General features: G+C 34.8%; 1 protein-coding gene across 3 annotated transcripts in view; it reads left to right on the forward strand.

The window, feature by feature from the left end:
• Positions 1-18,241, forward strand: part of LOC100377298 (nuclear pore complex protein Nup98-Nup96-like) — a 51,430-nt gene that overhangs the window by 21,012 nt on the left and 12,177 nt on the right. For all 3 annotated transcript variants that reach the window (XM_085497836.1, XM_085497838.1, XM_085497837.1), the window contains exons 20-33: positions 2,649-2,902; positions 3,284-3,406; positions 5,870-6,005; positions 6,351-6,494; positions 7,327-7,401; positions 7,935-8,090; positions 9,942-10,226; positions 12,760-12,902; positions 14,016-14,256; positions 14,633-14,742; positions 15,371-15,547; positions 16,446-16,582; positions 17,112-17,175; positions 17,963-18,171. In XM_085497836.1, the coding sequence (XP_085353962.1) occupies positions 2,649-2,902; positions 3,284-3,406; positions 5,870-6,005; positions 6,351-6,494; positions 7,327-7,401; positions 7,935-8,090; positions 9,942-10,226; positions 12,760-12,902; positions 14,016-14,256; positions 14,633-14,742; positions 15,371-15,547; positions 16,446-16,582; positions 17,112-17,175; positions 17,963-18,171 (2,254 nt within the window). The remainder of the gene's footprint in view (positions 1-2,648; positions 2,903-3,283; positions 3,407-5,869; positions 6,006-6,350; positions 6,495-7,326; positions 7,402-7,934; positions 8,091-9,941; positions 10,227-12,759; positions 12,903-14,015; positions 14,257-14,632; positions 14,743-15,370; positions 15,548-16,445; positions 16,583-17,111; positions 17,176-17,962; positions 18,172-18,241) is intronic.

Genomic DNA, 18,241 nt, shown 5'->3' on the forward strand with positions numbered 1-18,241 from the left:
ATATGACCAATACCGACTATTTATCACCTTCGATTAATGAATGCATGGTAAACAAAGCCCCGGTAACTGATCGGCGCCCTGCCGGTAACCGTGAGTCATGCATAAATTAATTGGGCATTTTGCAAACAATAAGAATTTTTTTTTACCCATTGAAAGTGAATAATTTGAAAAGGACATGACTTGTACAACAGAGTGTTACGTCCCAGTCGACTAGAGGACTCGATGGTTTAATGATTTGTTTATATTTGCCAGTAGCTCACACAGTAGAAAGAAAGTCGGACAACCGTTGAAATATAAATAAATAAATTAAATAAAAAAGTCTTTCTGAAATTCTTCGCATGTGTTTCTTTCAATATACGTGTGTTATTCACATGTTCATGATCGCCTGTACACTATACAACGACAGTCCTACATCGTAGCTTACCCACGACGTTGAATATAACGTCCCAACCTGTCGCATGAATTTGATGATACTTGCATAATGTGTCAGCATTACTCGCTTGGCCGAGCTCACATGTATTTAAATTCGGGCATGGGCGTTCGAAAATCTGCTTTGATACTTTGTTGACAATAACATGCGCAACGCATGCACGTAGTCCAGATAAAATTCAAGTGCGTAAAACGGAATTTGACCTTGCTCTCACACCCAGTGCGAGCGATGTATTTGAACATAGTTTGTTGTGGGTATATTTATTCTACAAGTATTATCGATGACTTTGTGTCAGAGTGACTGTATCATTGAAAAATGCGTTTTGAGACGAAAAACAGACCTGCGTTTTTCCGAATGAATCCTCAGTTTCACACGTATTGTTTTCTTGTGAACGACTTAAAAGTGTCTCTGGCCTCTGTAGTGTTAGGTCTGTACAAAATACCCAGTCTAATTCTAGACTGTGTCCATTGAACTGGCTGTACTCGGGGCCCTGAAAAGGGCCGATTGCATTTAATGCAACGCTTTCCGAGCAAGGTTGGTGTATCAAATCATTTGAATACATAATAATAATTGCCGAAAATAAATCACTGGAAATTTGTGGAGAACGAATTACAACACAGTGTCAAATTGAACCGGTCAACTAAATTATTCAACATTGCCCCCTGCCTTTATAATAAGTTGCCGTGTGTTGCCATGGTGACCATCAAAACATTTGCCAAATTTCGTCCGATCCATTGTAAGCTGATATTCAATGTAAAATTGAAAACAAAGGGTTTGCGTGTTTATAAAAAAATAAATACATGTACTATATGCAAAACACGCATTTACTACTTTGTATCAAATTGGATGTCGTCAAATATTTAGCCCAATCACTGAATAAAAAAAACATCCAAGCACACAAGCACTGGCGCCAGATGAAGTGAAAAAACGCCTTGGTGAAGCTCTCATTCTCACCATGGACGTACTGGGAGCTCCATGGTCTCACAAAAATCACATGTAGCATTATCACGCGCAACTTGAATGTAAATATTATTCAATAATAATGGTAAAGTTTAATCTCTGACAAATAAAAAGACGCAACAAATTGAACTGGTGGTGTATTTGACCTCGAAAGCTACCGCACAGCAAACATGAACAAATTGATTTATAAACAGACTATAACTACAAACGAAACAAATTAATTCTACAGTTTTGCTTTCTCTGGCGATCCTGTGCATAAAACTGAAATTTAAACAGGTCGGCATTTTACCGGTAAACCGGAAAGTCAATGCATAAATTAACTTGTCAGAGGTGTGAATTGCCTCCTGCCAGTACGGTAACGGCCTTGCCGGTACGGCTAATGACCTTCGGGTACGGTAAAGAACCGGCCGGTACGGTAAAGCAGCGGCCGGTACGGTAAAGAAACGCACGCCGCGGGAGACTCACAGGAAACCGGCTTGGTGGTAATGATCAGTTCTCTTAAGGAAAAGCTATTTACATTTCGTAATCTTAGCATATCTGCCACAAGGGCTACCTTGTTTATTTTTGCTAAATTATTGGTTACACTAGCTAGATAGGATGATACAACTATGACTATAAAAAACTACATATGCATAGCCTGATAGTTTACACAGTTTTACTGCCATTATCCATATCTATAAGGGGACCATTTCCATCCTAGGGACTACCGTTTTTGCTCTTCATTGTATATGTAGTGCACGTCAGTTCGTAAATGACAGAGGACTGTGGTCAAACTAAGTCGTATTTCAATTATCCAATAAATAAATAATTTATAAATAAATGTAATTTTTGGTTTATGTGCACTTCTAGATAAGATACTTCTAATAAAACAAATGCAATATATATATAAAGTATGTATATATTATATTTACCATCAATTGTGTTCATTACACTTGACCCTATCACAATCAGTTACCTCTTTTCATCACAAATTCACAAAATAGTCCTGTTTATAGTCTGCACTTTCTTTCTGAAGATTTGGGACAAAAATAGCTGAATTTTTTGAGTAAAAATTGGAAATTGACTCAAATTTTGTTTGTTGGCTTAAAAATTATGGTTCATTTTCAGAAATATTGAAGAATATAAGAAAAAAGTGCAGACAAATTTGGGCAAGGAAGTCTGGTGGTGAAAATTTAAACTGTTTATGATGTTTATTTCATATCAAAGTACATTTGCATATAATAATAATGTTGCCTTATCATCTTTTCTTTATTTTCAGTGCATATACGTCGTAAAGAGATTACACTGTATCCAGATGAGAATACCAAACCAGTGACTGGTCACGGACTTAATAAAAAAGCTGAAGTGACACTGGATTGTACGTGGCCGAATGATAAAACCACTCGTAAACCGATAAAGAGTCCAAATAGATTAAAAACTCTATCATACGCAGAGAAATTGGAAAAAGCGACAATGAAGCTAGGTGCCAAGTTTATAGATTATAGACCAGAGACCGGGTCATGGGTGTTTCAGGTAAATGATCATTATGCTGTAGTGTTGGCTTGTTCTGTGTCATCCAATTTTCTAAAAGTGGTAATGTGTTGTAAAGCAATATTGACATTAAGAACATTTACAAGCATTTATTATGTTTTATATTGATAATACAATGTTTATTTTTGTGAAACACAATTCAAAAATACTTTTCAACTAAATTTATAAAAACAAAATTGAAAACTATTTATTCACTGTCAAGTTTTCAGTTCACCATCGGGGCAGGCTTGTGCATAAAAATATCTACTTTTGCATCTAAGTCAATGTCAACTGCAGCACAGTCTATTGTGGAGAAGTGTAAAATTGATTTACATAGTAATAGGTGAAACTTGATGTATTAACTTACTTTTTTTTTTGTTTCAGGTTCCTCATTTCTCAAAGTATGCCTTAGAAGACAGTGATGAAGAAAACGATGACCTGCCGGGTCAGGATCCCAAAAAATTGAAGACTCTTCAACAACAAAAACTTCAAAAGGAACAACAGCAGGTACTGACAGTATGAACAAGTGCGTTGTGTTGTATTGTGTGCCTACAAGAGTCAGTTTGTGAATACGGGAAACCCACAGACCATGGGATCTTTCCAACTATCAAACTGTGCACAAAAATTTGACTGTGTTTACTGCTGAATGATTTGCACTGTCATTTCAGTATGTATCGTATCTGCATTGTGCTGATCATTGATTGGATAATTAGAATCATGTGATGTTTGGACATTTTATGAAATTTACATTTCTACACATTGATGAAGCTGGAAACTTGAACTAGGGACCATACAGTGTTAACTACATTTTAATTTTAATCTTTTTTTTAATCCTTAATTGTTTAAATCATTTATTAATTAGTGCATGAATTTGCTGTTTAAATGTGTGTTTAATAGGCAAATTTTTCAAGCACTAACTGAGTTTGCTACTGAAGCCATTGAAGCAGTCTCTGTCATATTTTATACCTAATTTAATACTGCAGTACATGTATACATACAAAGGTATTGCAGTTTTTATGTGTTATTCATAGTATTTTGCTCATACAGAAGATTATATATGAAAAATAATTTGATGTAAAAACTCAACATGTGTGAAAATTAGCCACCGAAACATCAACAAACACAAAAAAGTAGGTCCGCGGCGCTCAAGTACCTTGTATAAAAGTTTTTTACTGGTGCTTTCCATTATATCAGCAAGTTTAAAGATTATTTCAGTATTCCAATTTTATCTGTTGAATAGACTAGTCTAGCAAACCCAGTTGATGCTTAGAGAATGCTTACCATTGAAACAAGCTAATTTTGTATCAATCGTACTTTGCTATGTGTATGTTAATTAAGTTGACAATTATTTTTTATTGTTAAATATACATTAATTGTTTTATCATAGGACTGTTTTGTTTTTTGAATCTGCGCAATAGTGTTAGCGTACATTTTTTAATAATTTTAATAGTTCTTTTATGAAAATTTCGAAGCATTTATTGAGAACAAATTTTATTTCTACTTTTACAAGTTGAACTTTTACAAACGCATTTACAAACTGTTAATAATGATCATATTGTATATTTCAAGCTATTTCTTATATAAGAGTGAACGTCCATCATCTCCTTTATTTTAAAATTTTTCATTAAGAAAAATTTATTTTGATTTTATTGAAAGTATAGATAAGTATGTAATAAATGTTTAAAAAAAAAAAAAACCTTTTCCTGTGTTTGAAAAAAGAAAATAATACATGACAATACACGATATTGGAATGCTATGTGGATTAAATCTTGTACGGAACATTGTCCGTACTTTTCAAATTTGTATCGTTCACCATTCATATAACAACGGGGAATCATTTTGCCGATGCCAGGCAGAAAAATGTTTTGTTCTTTGGATGCTCACACCTGCAAGATCTCATTTTCAATTTCTTTGGGATGGGATTTATACTAAATAATATCTTAAATGTTGGTGACACTGCAAGATTCTCTCAAATTGCAAAATCTCGGACTAAGAGTCGCCTGTGCGTCCTCCCAAATGTTCACCACCGATTATCGTCTCTATCAATGTTTGTGATATTTTCTCTGATGTTTCTGTGTTTAAAGTTAAAAGACATTAAAGATGAGAATAAATGTTTGAACATTAAAAAACAAAACAACATTTTTTTTTCACTTTTTGGGGAAAAACAGTCAAACTATGTGCAAGTATGCTCTGAGACATGTTAGAAATCTCATTTCATGCTCAAGCACACAAAACATCATGTTAATTGTGTAGATGTTGTTTGGCTAAACTGAATAATGAATTTAATTTGTTTTCCCTCAGTGATGAGTAAACTTCCCAGCTAAGTCATGCTAATAATGTTATTAAAAATACTGTGCTGTTCATTGAGATATTAAATGTTAATCTTTTACAGACACAAAGATGTTTCAAACAAGGATAGTCCTGCTTCTACCAAAACTTGTTTTGCTGCATAACTTCAAATTTTTCAAAGCTGAAGTCAACTTTGTTCACCTTTCACAAAATAAGCATTTTTCAATTTTTCAAAAATGTTGATCAAGGCGTAGGAAAATAGGAAATTATGCACATTTTCCAAAATTGACAACAAAAGTATAAAAAAAAACTATTGTAATAAAATATTTGCTGGAATATAAAAATTATATTCTAAAAATTTTAAAAAGTTGCAATAGACTTAGCTTGGCATTGTTTATTATTTTATTGTATAAGCACAATTCGATGTTTGTCATTTCGTTTTCACTAGTGTACAGCATACTGAGAAATATTTAGTTATGCAAGGTCACCACAATGTATTCACGTCGACAGATTCATAAATGTGCCTTTGCCTTGAATATCAAATCCGGATTTGTTTTGTGATCGCTGTAGGCGCACCATTCAGACAGTAGTAGGTGGATACAGCAATACAATCATAGCTGTGTCACTTGTGCAATGTTGTGATGCGTACCACTTGATGCCTTCAATGGTGTTTTCATTTAGAAACTGAAAGAACAGGAGAAGGTACTATCTGGGGAGGACGCATTGCAATCTGAAGAGCCTATGAAAGAGGACAGAGACACAGATAGTGACATGGCTGAAACCACAAGAGAACCGTTGCCACAGCTTCATCTCAGAGGTTAGGCATGGGATAATATTTGTTTTATCAGCCGTAATGGATTTGATTTTATGCTATAAAATATGAAAATGGCGTCCTATATCTGTTTGTGCATCTAGATTCTTAATTGTGTTTGCTTGAAAATCGCCCTGAGATTTCTTTTAGATTTGCTACATGTATTTCAATGCCTGGTGTGGTTCACTGAGAATTCAAATATTGCCCTCTGACAGAAAAACACTGAATCGAATGCCTGAAATGTTCTTGTATGAAGTTGGTACAAAAACAAAACATAGTATTAAATGTCTTTTTGTGATTCAATTGGATGTGGACAAAATGAATTTGATAAATAATTTGTTTTTTGTGTAGATGCTGATGACATGGAGCAAGAGGAACCTGTAGCCCATTCACATCGGTTTGCTACATCTCTCGGTATGAGCTCACATCGTATGCAAGTCATGAAAGCATCATTCTTTGGTGATGAAGAACAAATGGAACAAGTCCCTGCAAGTGGTAAGGCTTCAGTGCAGGTGCACAGTGCGCCCTCTAGTGTTGAGATTTGTAGAACTTCCCTCTATTTCCCGACCTCAAATTATTCTAGTGTAACAAGTTATAAATCCCAAACTGATGAAATGACGCCCATGCAATTGAAACACATTACTCTAGAATATTTCTTTTTTGCTCCTTTAACAAATTTTTGGTGAGAACATTGGATACTGTTCAAATGTGTTACGGTATTTCTCATTATTGCTACTAGCCGTGAAATGACGGAACTCAAACTACTGTGGAAGGAGAAATATTTACTAGCTTTAAAAATTAAATCTCTTGCTGATGCTGTTTTTATACCATTCATATCTGTTTCAGCAGGCAAAATGTTCCCAGGGATATTCTCCAGGTTTTAAATTTACTGATTTTTAAACTTTGGTTTTTATTTTAACATTGCTAAGATGCACACCACTGTACCATGTATTTCTATGGGCTCTGTGCGAGCTGCTGTGGAACGCCGGTCAAAGAGCTGATGAAAAACAGCTAAAGTCGAGGAAACGGCACTAACTGAGCTTCGAATTAATCCCGAGCAACCAATTTTATATATGCTGCCCATGCAGGGGAGCTCCCCAACTGTCCAAAACTACAGCTTTCGTCCTTTGTTTTCACAGTGATGGTTTCCAGGCGGTGAAAATGCCCGGATGTCCGCCCCCAAGAATATGTTTAGTATATACTGCCCTCAAGTGGCATATTTTGACAGTTATTGCATCACTATGTATATGTGCATTCCATTGATACTGTGTTGTTGGTTATTTCTAATAACAATTTTTAAAACCATGCCATGTATGTTGTGTCATAGGATTTGATAGTTCAGCTTATCCGAGTACAGTCAGATCCTCACCAGCTCCACTAGATGACAGCAGACATGATAAAGGTATTTACATGGACCAGTAGTTGCAATAGTAGAATAGTAGTATTTAAATGTTGTTTACAAAGCAGTTTGAAATTTAACAACCTCAGTTATAGCATGTATGCAATAATGGTACAAATTGTGAAACTAGTGGGGAAAAATGACATTGTCTCAGGTTTTCAGTTGCGAAATTGCTAACAAGAATGCTCTTAATTGTGGGAAATTGTATCTCCAAGATTTTTTGTTCTCATGACTTAGCAAGATTAATTAAATTAATTATACTATAGCCAACAACTGGTAAAAGTTAAAATCAAGTCTCTTAATTTTTGTTAAGTGTCAGTTTCTCGCTGTGGTCTGAATCTGTATGAAAATTAAAATATCACAAGACATTTTTCTTTGTATGAAAAACAAGCAAACTAAAGTTTTTTGAACATCAAGCTTGCTGTCTGGTGGTTATAGTGCAAAGTAAACCTTGTAAAATGCTAATCCTTGGGATGTCATTAAATGTTGCTGTATTCAGTATTGGTTCTTTGACATTTTGTTTTGTTTATTTATAGTATCAGGTTTGAATATAAGCGGTCTCGGTGCAACACTGCAGCCTCGTCCTCTTGGAAGTCCAGCAAAGTACCTTGGTCAATCTCCGCTCAGTTCTAGTCTCAAAGTTAAATTACCAAATGGTGAACTCTCGTCTAAACCTGACACTTTCACTTCTAGTAAGTAACAAAATGTTCATTATGTCATTAATAACGCATCAACGGCTGTAGCTTCAAAACACATGACGTATGAATTGCAGCGTTTAGAGCACAGTGCTTCCAAATTCTGAATTAGTATAAAAATGTATAATAATAAAAAAAATAAAAATAAAGTTGGAATACCATATATTTCTTACACTAAATTTATACAATTAATGGACCATTTCATTTCACAGAACCCCATTCCCTCGCCCACATGTTTGAGGGTTATGGAAGTTATTTCAACAAGTACCGTTAAAGTCCTAATATAAACCGCATACGTAATAGTAACCGCACCCCCAATTCCGGCTTCAGGGTTGAAGAGTTCTTAACAAAAATTGAAAACTTGAAAAGTACCTATTACTAACCACACCCCCAATTCAACAAGACCGTGACTGACTTCATTGTTTCAACCAGCTGGTCCAAAACGGCATTGTTCCTAAACCTATTCATTTGTTTCGACAACGTGCCTAAAAATATTCACACCTATTTATTGTTCAGCGGTGATAGGATGTCAGACACGCAATGAAACTGCTTTTGTTCTGGCGGCAACCTCTATCAATACTCTTTCTGAATACGTCTGTGTTTCGTAAGTTTTAGACAATGAGCTGTTATCACCGTAAAAGTGTTAAATTCTTCTTCAATGCTCAGTTTATCTTTCGAAAACAAATAATTTCTTGATTTACAAAAAAAATCATGTCGTTTTCCCATGGAAATCAAAGCCAAGACATCGCACTACATTATCGGTAAATCTCTTCCGTGTTCACCATGAGGTTGCTGAACTTTCATTAACATATTTAAATGAGCTATGTAATTTAGACATGTGGGCACCATCCAGCATTTTGATTGGTTAATTAGTGACATGACCTATTCGGTCAATAAAACGTCACGTGTGCATTCAAAAACATGGCCGCTATCGTATGGACCATTTACATGTGACTGAAATCATTCGTTTACGGCGAAACTACTTGCATTTCATAACAATTCAGCGGATTTATTTTTCGTGCGTTATTGTAATCACTAATGAATAATAATTGCCAATTTAAACACTTCGAAAACAAGTAAGTTATTCACTTGTGAACCACAGCATGGCCGGATTGCGCTACCGTTCTGTGATCATTTGCTACTAAGCAGTGCATTCGTGTTTGTTTTTACTTGAAACTTCTGTTAGAATATACTTTTCGTTAACAAGAAAATTAAAAAAAAATTATTACATTAAATATAGTGAGTATTTTTTTATCATGTGTACAGTTTTTTTGATTGACTGTAACTGTAACATTTCGTAACGCCTATTTTAGAACCAAAGTAAAGCTTCTCACTCTTCCCTGACGCCTATTCAAGAGATTGTACGGTGTATTGTTTGTTTTGTGCATGTGTTGTGGGCAAAAAATGACCACGCCCATTTAGTGATTGCAATATGTACGTAATAGAAACCGCACCCCGAACTTGAGCTTTTGATCCCAATTTTTAAATTGATACATTGTAATATAAACCGCGGTTTATATTAGGACATTAACGGTAATGCATACAAATAATGTTCAAGTTCGCAAACATATACATGTAGATTCACAGTTCTAAAATCACTTTAATGCATTTTTTGATGTTTCTGATATGCATAGTGAAATTTTAAACCCATGTATAGTGGTAACCAATGAAATATTATATCAACACAAAAATTAGGAATTTTTAAATATCTATAGTGGGTATTATATTGATTATACTGATAATACTGGTCCAACAAAGTTAAATTCAGCTAGTACATACATTTTTGTATGTACTGATGTGATGCACCATGCTGTGTTAATAAAACCTTGTTATCTGATTTCAAATTAGGTATCTTTGCATCTGCTAGACCATCCAAACTCAGTATACCTGTGATGGCACCACAACCAATGCTACTGCCAAGTGGTATCACACACGTTGAGAAAGGACACAAGTTGGTTGGATCACGGCGTCAATGCGTGCAGTTACCGTTAGAAGATTCGGTGATATGCGACAGATACAATCTTTTAGCAGACTCTGCTTTAATGATGGGTAGATCCTGTCGAGTGGGATGGGGCCCAAACTGGACGCTGGTACATTGTGGGAAATCAATCAGTAAACAGACAGATGATAAAGGTATCATTTAAAGTATATTGGTGTCTTGACTATTATCACACACTATACATTTATTAATTGCAAATTGCAGTGAAAATAAACTTAATGCTGAAATTAATTTCAAAAATATTCATTGCATCCAAATTTGATTATAGTTTAATTAGTCCCCGTTCGGACAAAGTCCGAAAACGGGGACTTATAATTCGGCCTCCGTCCGTCCATGCGTCTGTGCGTCCGTGCGTCCGTCCATGCGTCCGTGCATCCGTCCATGCGTCTGTCCGGAGTCATATCTCAGAATCCCTTGGACCAATTCATTCTTTGCATGTGCCTAGTACTTTATGTTCGACATATGCACATGCAGTGGTTTAGCGATTCAATTCAAAATGGCCGACTGGCAGCCACCTTGTTTTTTGAAAATGTTGTATTTTGGACATGCTTTGTCAGTTTTCATTCAAACTTGGTACATAGATTATACATGTTAGGATACATGTCCCCGACCATCTGTAAGTTCCTGAGTCCGTCCGTGTGTCCGTGCGTTACTCTGTCCAAAGTCATATTTCAGAATCCTGTGGACCGATTCCGTTCATTCTTTGCATGTGCCTAGTACCTTATGTGGGACATATGCACATGCAGTGGTTTAGGTGATTTGATTCAAAATGGCCGACTGGCAGCCATCTTGTTTTTTGGAAATGTTGTATTTTGGACATGCTTTGTCAGTTGTCATTCAAACTTGGTACATAGATTATACATGTTAGGATACATGTCCATGACGATTTATTTCGCAATTGGATCAAAGATGGCCGACTGGCAGCCATCTTGTTTTTTGAAAATGTTGTATTTTGGACATGCTTTGTCAGTTTTCATTCAAATTTAGTACATAGATCATACATGTTAGAATACTTGTCCCCGACCATCCGTAAGTTTCTGAGTTTGTCCGTGTGTTCGTCCGTCAATCCGTCACTCTGTCCAGAGTCATATTTCAGAATCCTGTGGACCGATTCCGTTCATTCTTTGCATGTGCCTAGTACCTTATGTGGGACATATGCACATGCAGTGGTTTAGGTGATTTGATTCAAAATGGCCGACTGGCAGCCATCTTGTTTTTTAGAAATGTTGTATTTTGGACATGCTTTGTCAGTTGTCATTCAAACTTGGTACATAGATTATACATGTTAGGATACATGTTCATGACGATTTATTTCGCAATTGGATCAAAGATGGTCAACTGGCAGCCATCTTGTTTTTTGAAAATGTTGTATTTTGGACATGCTTTGTCAGTTTTCATTCAAATTTAGTACATAGATCATACATGTTAGAATACTTGTCCCCGACCATCCGTAAGTTTCTGAGTTTGTCCGTGTGTTCGTCCGTCAATCCGTCACTCTGTCCAGAGTCATATTTCAGAATCCTGTGGACCGATTCCGTTCATTCTTTGCATGTGCCTAGTACCTTATGTGGGACATATGCACATGCAGTGGTTTAGGTGATTTGATTCAAAATGGCCGACTGGCAGCCATCTTGTTTTTTAGAAATGTTGTATTTTGGACATGCTTTGTCAGTTGTCATTCAAACTTGGTACATAGATTATACATGTTAGGATACATGTTCATGACGATTTATTTCGCAATTGGATCAAAGATGGTCAACTGGCAGGCATCTTGTTTTTTTGTTTCATATGCAGTATCTTGGACGTGCTCTGTCAGTTTTCATTCAAATTTGGCACATAGATGTACTTTATACATGTTAGGATGCATGTGCATGACAATTTGTTTCAAAATCTGGTCAAGGATGGCCGATTGACAGCCATCTGACTTTTTGGCCTTACTGCTATATTTCCACAATTTATGTACCATTTTCATTCATATTTGGCACATACATCATACATATCAGTGTGTTTCATAATCAGATCAAAGATGGCCAAATAACCGCTGTTTTTATTTTTGGCCATATTACTACTACAAGGAACACGTGTTTTGATGTAAATAAACAATCTGTTGTATACGCCACTTGGAACTCAAGTTTCAAGGACACGCTTGCGACAACTTCTTGGCTTTAATATGACGAGCACAAAAAGAACTTTTAAAAATTTAACGGGGACTGTGTCATTTTCAATGACTTGTTTGATTGTGTGTTCATATTTAATGTAAAAACTCTAAGATAGGTAGATTTGCTTCTGTTACAAATTACTGCCGTTCAATATACATATTTCTGTCCAAAATTTTAGTAAATATTCAGTTTTTATTCAAAAAATTTGTTTGTTTTTTTAGTCCCAATCTTTTGAAGGAAATTGCAGACTATGAACGGGAGTATTTTGTGAATTTGTGATGAAAATAGGAGCTGGTGGTGAAAACGTTAATATTGCCATATTTACTCTTTAACAAGCACAAACAAACTATACAAACCTATAAATCAGAAAATGTAGTTTTATTTTTCTTTCCTGTTTTTCATGCCTACTTACTTGATTCAAAACAATTCTACCTGGTAGTATTTTTAACATGTTACTGTAACATTGCGATATATTAAAGTTTGTATTACTATATCCTTCTCATTTCAGGTCCAGAAGTTGACACAATTCCATTTTCGTTGTTTCCAACAAAACCAAGCTATAAATTCTCGCTGGAAACGACACCATTCAATGTTGTTATAGAAAGAATCCAAATAGCTCCACACATTGATGGCAAAAACACAAAAGTACAGGTTAGTAATATTTCTATTTATTCAAGGTACTCATGGGCCATAATAATTACACTTAGAATAAAATACATTTTGTGGACGATACTGGCTGAACAATACAATAATAAAACTAATTTGTAATATAGGATAATATAATTTCCCAAATTCTTCAAAATTACTGTAGTAATAAAGCAGTAAAACGTTACACATGAAAACATAAGATAAATGTTTTTTATGATGTATATTGGCAAGTAAGTAATTCTGATATAACAGTTAAATTTCCACCTCTAAAAAATTCATTGCAACTTTCTTTCTTGTCTTAATTAACACTTCCTGTCCTGACGCTGTCATACTTGTATACCATTCATATCTGCTATCTGCAGAGGCTTTCCGAAAAGATGTTAAAAACCACTGGTACATCAGTTTATAATCATTGTTTAGAAAATAAGTGTTTCTATGTGAATGTCAAATGTAGTAATTTAACAATATAGTTAAGTTTGTGTAGAATGTGATGTTGCGTAACAAAAATTGCATAATTATAAAAGCCAATTGGTGATTCTGAGCCAACACTGTCATGTGGTGATCAAAGCGGCCAGAGTGGGAGAAAATTTAAACTGCATTGGTTAGAAGTTTCCATGGGTAAAATACAACAAGGATGTAAATTGTTTGTTTTGTAATGTACTGCAGTATACATCCGAATAAAATGAGAGTGTGTAATTGATTTGTCAGGATGTCGCTGAAAACTGTCTGTGCTCCCATTATACCATGTATGTCTAAATTACGGTAATGTCTGAAAAAACACAAATATTTGTTTCTGTGTAGTTTATTAATATGTATTTGTGAAACAATATATTCCAGTGACCAAGAATTTTGTGCTCAGCCACTAAATTTTTCAGTTGTTGCTATAGACAAAAAAAAAAAATAAAAAACATTTTTAACCTTGAGGGCTGATTATTGACCTCTTTAATCCTAATTTCCTCCCACTCGTGTTTTTAGCTCAAAGTTGATAAATTTTCGTTAGTGTATAGGAATAATATGGACAATCACTTTTGGTTCCTCAGTGAAATTCAAGCCAGGTCTTTATTGTAATGGTACACGCGTACTATAAAAATATCAAACATTCTTTCTGTCTCTCAGATACAACATGAGAATAGTTTACAAGTGCAATTAGAACATAGTATGTGTTCCATACTGGATGGATGTCCGGTCTTTGTACCGGAACCTGGTGTCAAGGCACTGCATGAATACTGTAGAGTTGCTGACGATGACATACAAGATGACAGCAATGGAGACGATAGTGAGACTCTGCAACACACCAGCTTGGTGTTCAGTCTTTGTAAAGCATTGTGGGGAAGGCTGCCAGAAGATGTAATGGCTGGTAAGAGACAATTTACGCTTTATTCATGTATATTTCAAAAGATCACTCATAATATGGATTTACCGTATTTGCTATTAGATGTACATAGATGACAGATGTACTTTTATTTATATTTTAATGATTTAGAAATAAATGCAATTTCTTGGCCTTTGTGTGCTTCTGTTAGATCTAATACAATTCCCCATTTTCTAAAAATTTTAATGTTAGACAAACTGACCAAATTCATGAGGTTATATGTATGGTTCACCAACCATGGTGCATACATTGTGAAATCAAAGCTTACTTATGATTTGCAACTAGCCAGGTTTTGCTACTATCGTAAAATTCTCAAATTTGTTAAAATTATAAAATTGCTGTTTAAAATTGCTGTCTACAGAGAAAGGGAAATACACATACCAAAAAGCAAGACGAGATGAATTCTCTAAATGGTTGTCAATGGCTGCAAGGGACAGGATACAGACAGAGATTCAAGATGCAAAAGCTAAGGTACATGTATGGTTAGTTGACTGTAACTTGAAGGGAGTATCAGTGGGAGTGTTTAATCTGTGACAAGATGGACTACCTGAAGGAGCAACCATACTAGTCTTCCGAAGTACTGTCAAACCTGTGTATAGTGACCACCTAAGGGACCTCATCAAGAGATGTCTTTATAGACAGGTGGTCATTATATGAAGGTTGGAGTACTTTTGTTATGCATCATTAACTTTTATATTTGACATATATATTTTTCCTGAAAATAATGAGATGAGATTTGCTGTTACAACAAAAACACATGTACTTGTCTGATTTGATCTGAATCATATAAGTTTGAATTGTTCTATAAATGTAATGTCAATTATTATTTTGTTCTCTGAAAAAAGGCTAAACAGCAAAAATATTGCTTAAAGAGTTGTCACTTTAGCAGGTGGTCTTTTATACATAAAAGTGGTCACTATAAACATGTTGGACTTTGGAGAGTATTTAATTATAGTTCTATCCAGCATTTTTGCAAAGATGTTATATTATTTTGCAAAAAATGAAATTTAATTGCATTTTATTGTTTTGAGAAAACATTTTTCTGAACTTTGCAGTTGATACCTCTGGGCTATAATATCATTGTATGTACATTTATTAGGACCAACACATGGATTGTATATTCAGTCAACTGAGTGGGAATCAAATCAGCGAGGCTTGCGAAATAGCACAGAAATTTAAAGACCATCGACTATCGTTATTAATATCACAGTTGGAAGGATGTTTTGATTTGAAATATGACCTACAGAAGCAGCTGAGCGACTGGGAAGAGAACGGGGTAAGTGGATTTGACCGATCAAGCAAAAATATTGAGCACAGAACGTTTAATATCGAAAAGCATAAACCAAAGAGACAATTAAATTCATAACTGGTTCCTTTAGTACTATTAGAATATATATACCGGGGTAATATTCAATTGGTAATAAATTCAACAACTGTGCCCCATATATGATTTAACTTGTATATACTCGCTCGGATACATAATGGTTAGAAATCAAATTGTATTTCCCGTAATCTCTTCTTTTATACATTGTTCCAATCCATGATTTATATAATTTGTTGATACACCTGTGCAACAGCAACTTGAAGTATGTATACAGTGATGTACAGATGAATTGTGTCGCATTTACTGTATGTAATCTCTGATGGGAACAATGAATGTACATGTATCCCGCATCAACCACCCATGATTTATTACCGTAAAATCTGTATTAGAAGCTGCATCTCTAATAGAAGTCGTACCTATTCTTTTTGAACAATTGAGAAGCAAACATTCATCATTTCTCATATGTGTAGATGCTCTAATAGAAACCGTATCCCTTCTGTTGCATTGTACCATTTTAATAGAAGCCGCAGCTTTTAATACAGATTTTACAGTAACTTGTGCAAATTAACAAATAGTTATGTAAAAAATACAAGTTTCCTGTGCAAACACTATACCCAATGATTGTACCGATACGATTTGTTATGTTTATCTAAAGAATAGTAACATGTGACAAAAATGGGGAATTTCATGAATTTCTGTAAATAAGCCTTTTAATAGTGACTTTCAACATATGAAGAATAAAAAATATCCCATAGTAGCCGTATATACGGCCACCTGTGATAAACAGTGATGGATAATATGCCTTCTAAACAAAGTATACATATAGTAATGATTTATTTTTCTATTACAGGCAATTAATTTTATGGATGAATCCCGTATTCGTGTAAATACTTTATTGGCTGGCTGTCCAGTATGGATATCGTCGCGGGGAAATATCAATACTTGCGAAATGCTAGATTGGAAAAGAGCCCTCGCTGTCCATTTATGGCAAGTCTTTTTCTTATTCTGTTAATTATAATGAGAACTGGTATGTTGTAAATTTATTTGTTGAATAAAAAAAAATATATATATAATCGATCTCAGTTTGTCCATCCAAAGTCCAAATCTGTTCATTCTTTGCATTTGCCTAGTATTTTATCTTGGACATGTGCAAGTGACAGAGTTTGAAACAGGGACTTGTAATCGGTCTCGGTTTGTCCATTCAAAGTCCAAATCTTTGCATTCTTTGCATGTGCCTAGTATTTTGTCTTGGACATGTGCAAGTGGTTTACTGATTCAATCCAAGATGGCTGACTGGCAGCCATTTTGTTTTTTAAAAATAAGGCATCTTGTGCATGCTTTGTCAGTTTTTGTTGAAATTTGTTCTATACATTGTACAAATTACCTGTCCATGACAATTTGTTTAACAATTGGGTCAAATATGGCCGACTGGCAATCATCTTGCTTTTTGTGATAAACATGGAGTTTGTTTATTCAAGTCATTATTACAAGATTCTATATTCTGTTTTGTTCGCAGGTTCATCTGTAGTAAAACAGCATCTATATCTGATGCACTTAAAGAATATGAAAAAGCATTTAAGGTAAGGACACCTGTTTACACTGATATACATTAAATGCAAAATTTTGCCTTTAAAGCAAAAATTTTCATTTATTCTTTCCTGACATGTAATGCTAGCAGGGGATATAGTGGTTACCATTATCAATGCATAACTTAAACATAACTTAAAACTTGGTCGTACTGATTTGGTAACCGTAACTACTCCCCAATTGAGATATGCACTAATGCTACCTACCGGTATATCTAGTTACAGTTGGGTGTACACCACCATCCTCCAATCAAAAATATGACCTCTACCAGCCAGCGCTGGATTTACCTCTGTCACTATTTTGGGTCATTCTTAGTATGGGTCACTGTGACCTGGTGAAGTTGTCATTATTTATTTACAATAATGATTTTATTACTAAATAAATGAGGTTATTATGGAAAAAAAAAGGTATGAGAAGATGGTGATTATATCAACTGACATTGCAGTGGAGGTTCTTGCAATCCTGTACTGCCTGAGTGCATACTTTCTGGCATTCTCATCATGATAATTTTAATATTTATACATTTTTCTGCTTTTAGTCGTAATGTTGTGGGATATAACAGCCCAAAATGTCTGCAAAAATGTTTTTGTGCCTGTATAATCGTTCTCGTTCAGTGATGTGATTCTATTTCAATCACATGACAATTGTTTTTACTTCTGTTATAAACAATGGAAAGTATTTGAATGTGACATAAATATGACGAATAGGGAAGGAAGGTTTCAGGATGGTGCATCAGGTTCTGGAAACTCATGATTGTTTATTTGATTGTTCTCCTTGTAGGGAAGAAGTAATTTTAACAAATATGCGGTATCTCCACTGCCACCATACCTTGAAAATAACCCTGATAATGATGAAGGAGAAGACGAACACCATGTCATCAGAGATACATGTTATCATTTATTGAAGCTATATAGTCAGCATGCGCACAGAATGGAAAGGATACTAGCACCTACCACGTCAACACCGTATCTCTTGGATTATAGACTAAGGTAGCATTTTTATAATATTTTCATTTGTCAACATTCATATTTGATGATGAACATTAATAAAAATTAATAT

Source organism: Saccoglossus kowalevskii, chromosome 4 (genome assembly GCF_978046115.1).
Source record: "Saccoglossus kowalevskii chromosome 4, keSacKowa6.1, whole genome shotgun sequence".
Taxonomy (NCBI): domain Eukaryota; kingdom Metazoa; phylum Hemichordata; class Enteropneusta; family Harrimaniidae; genus Saccoglossus; species Saccoglossus kowalevskii.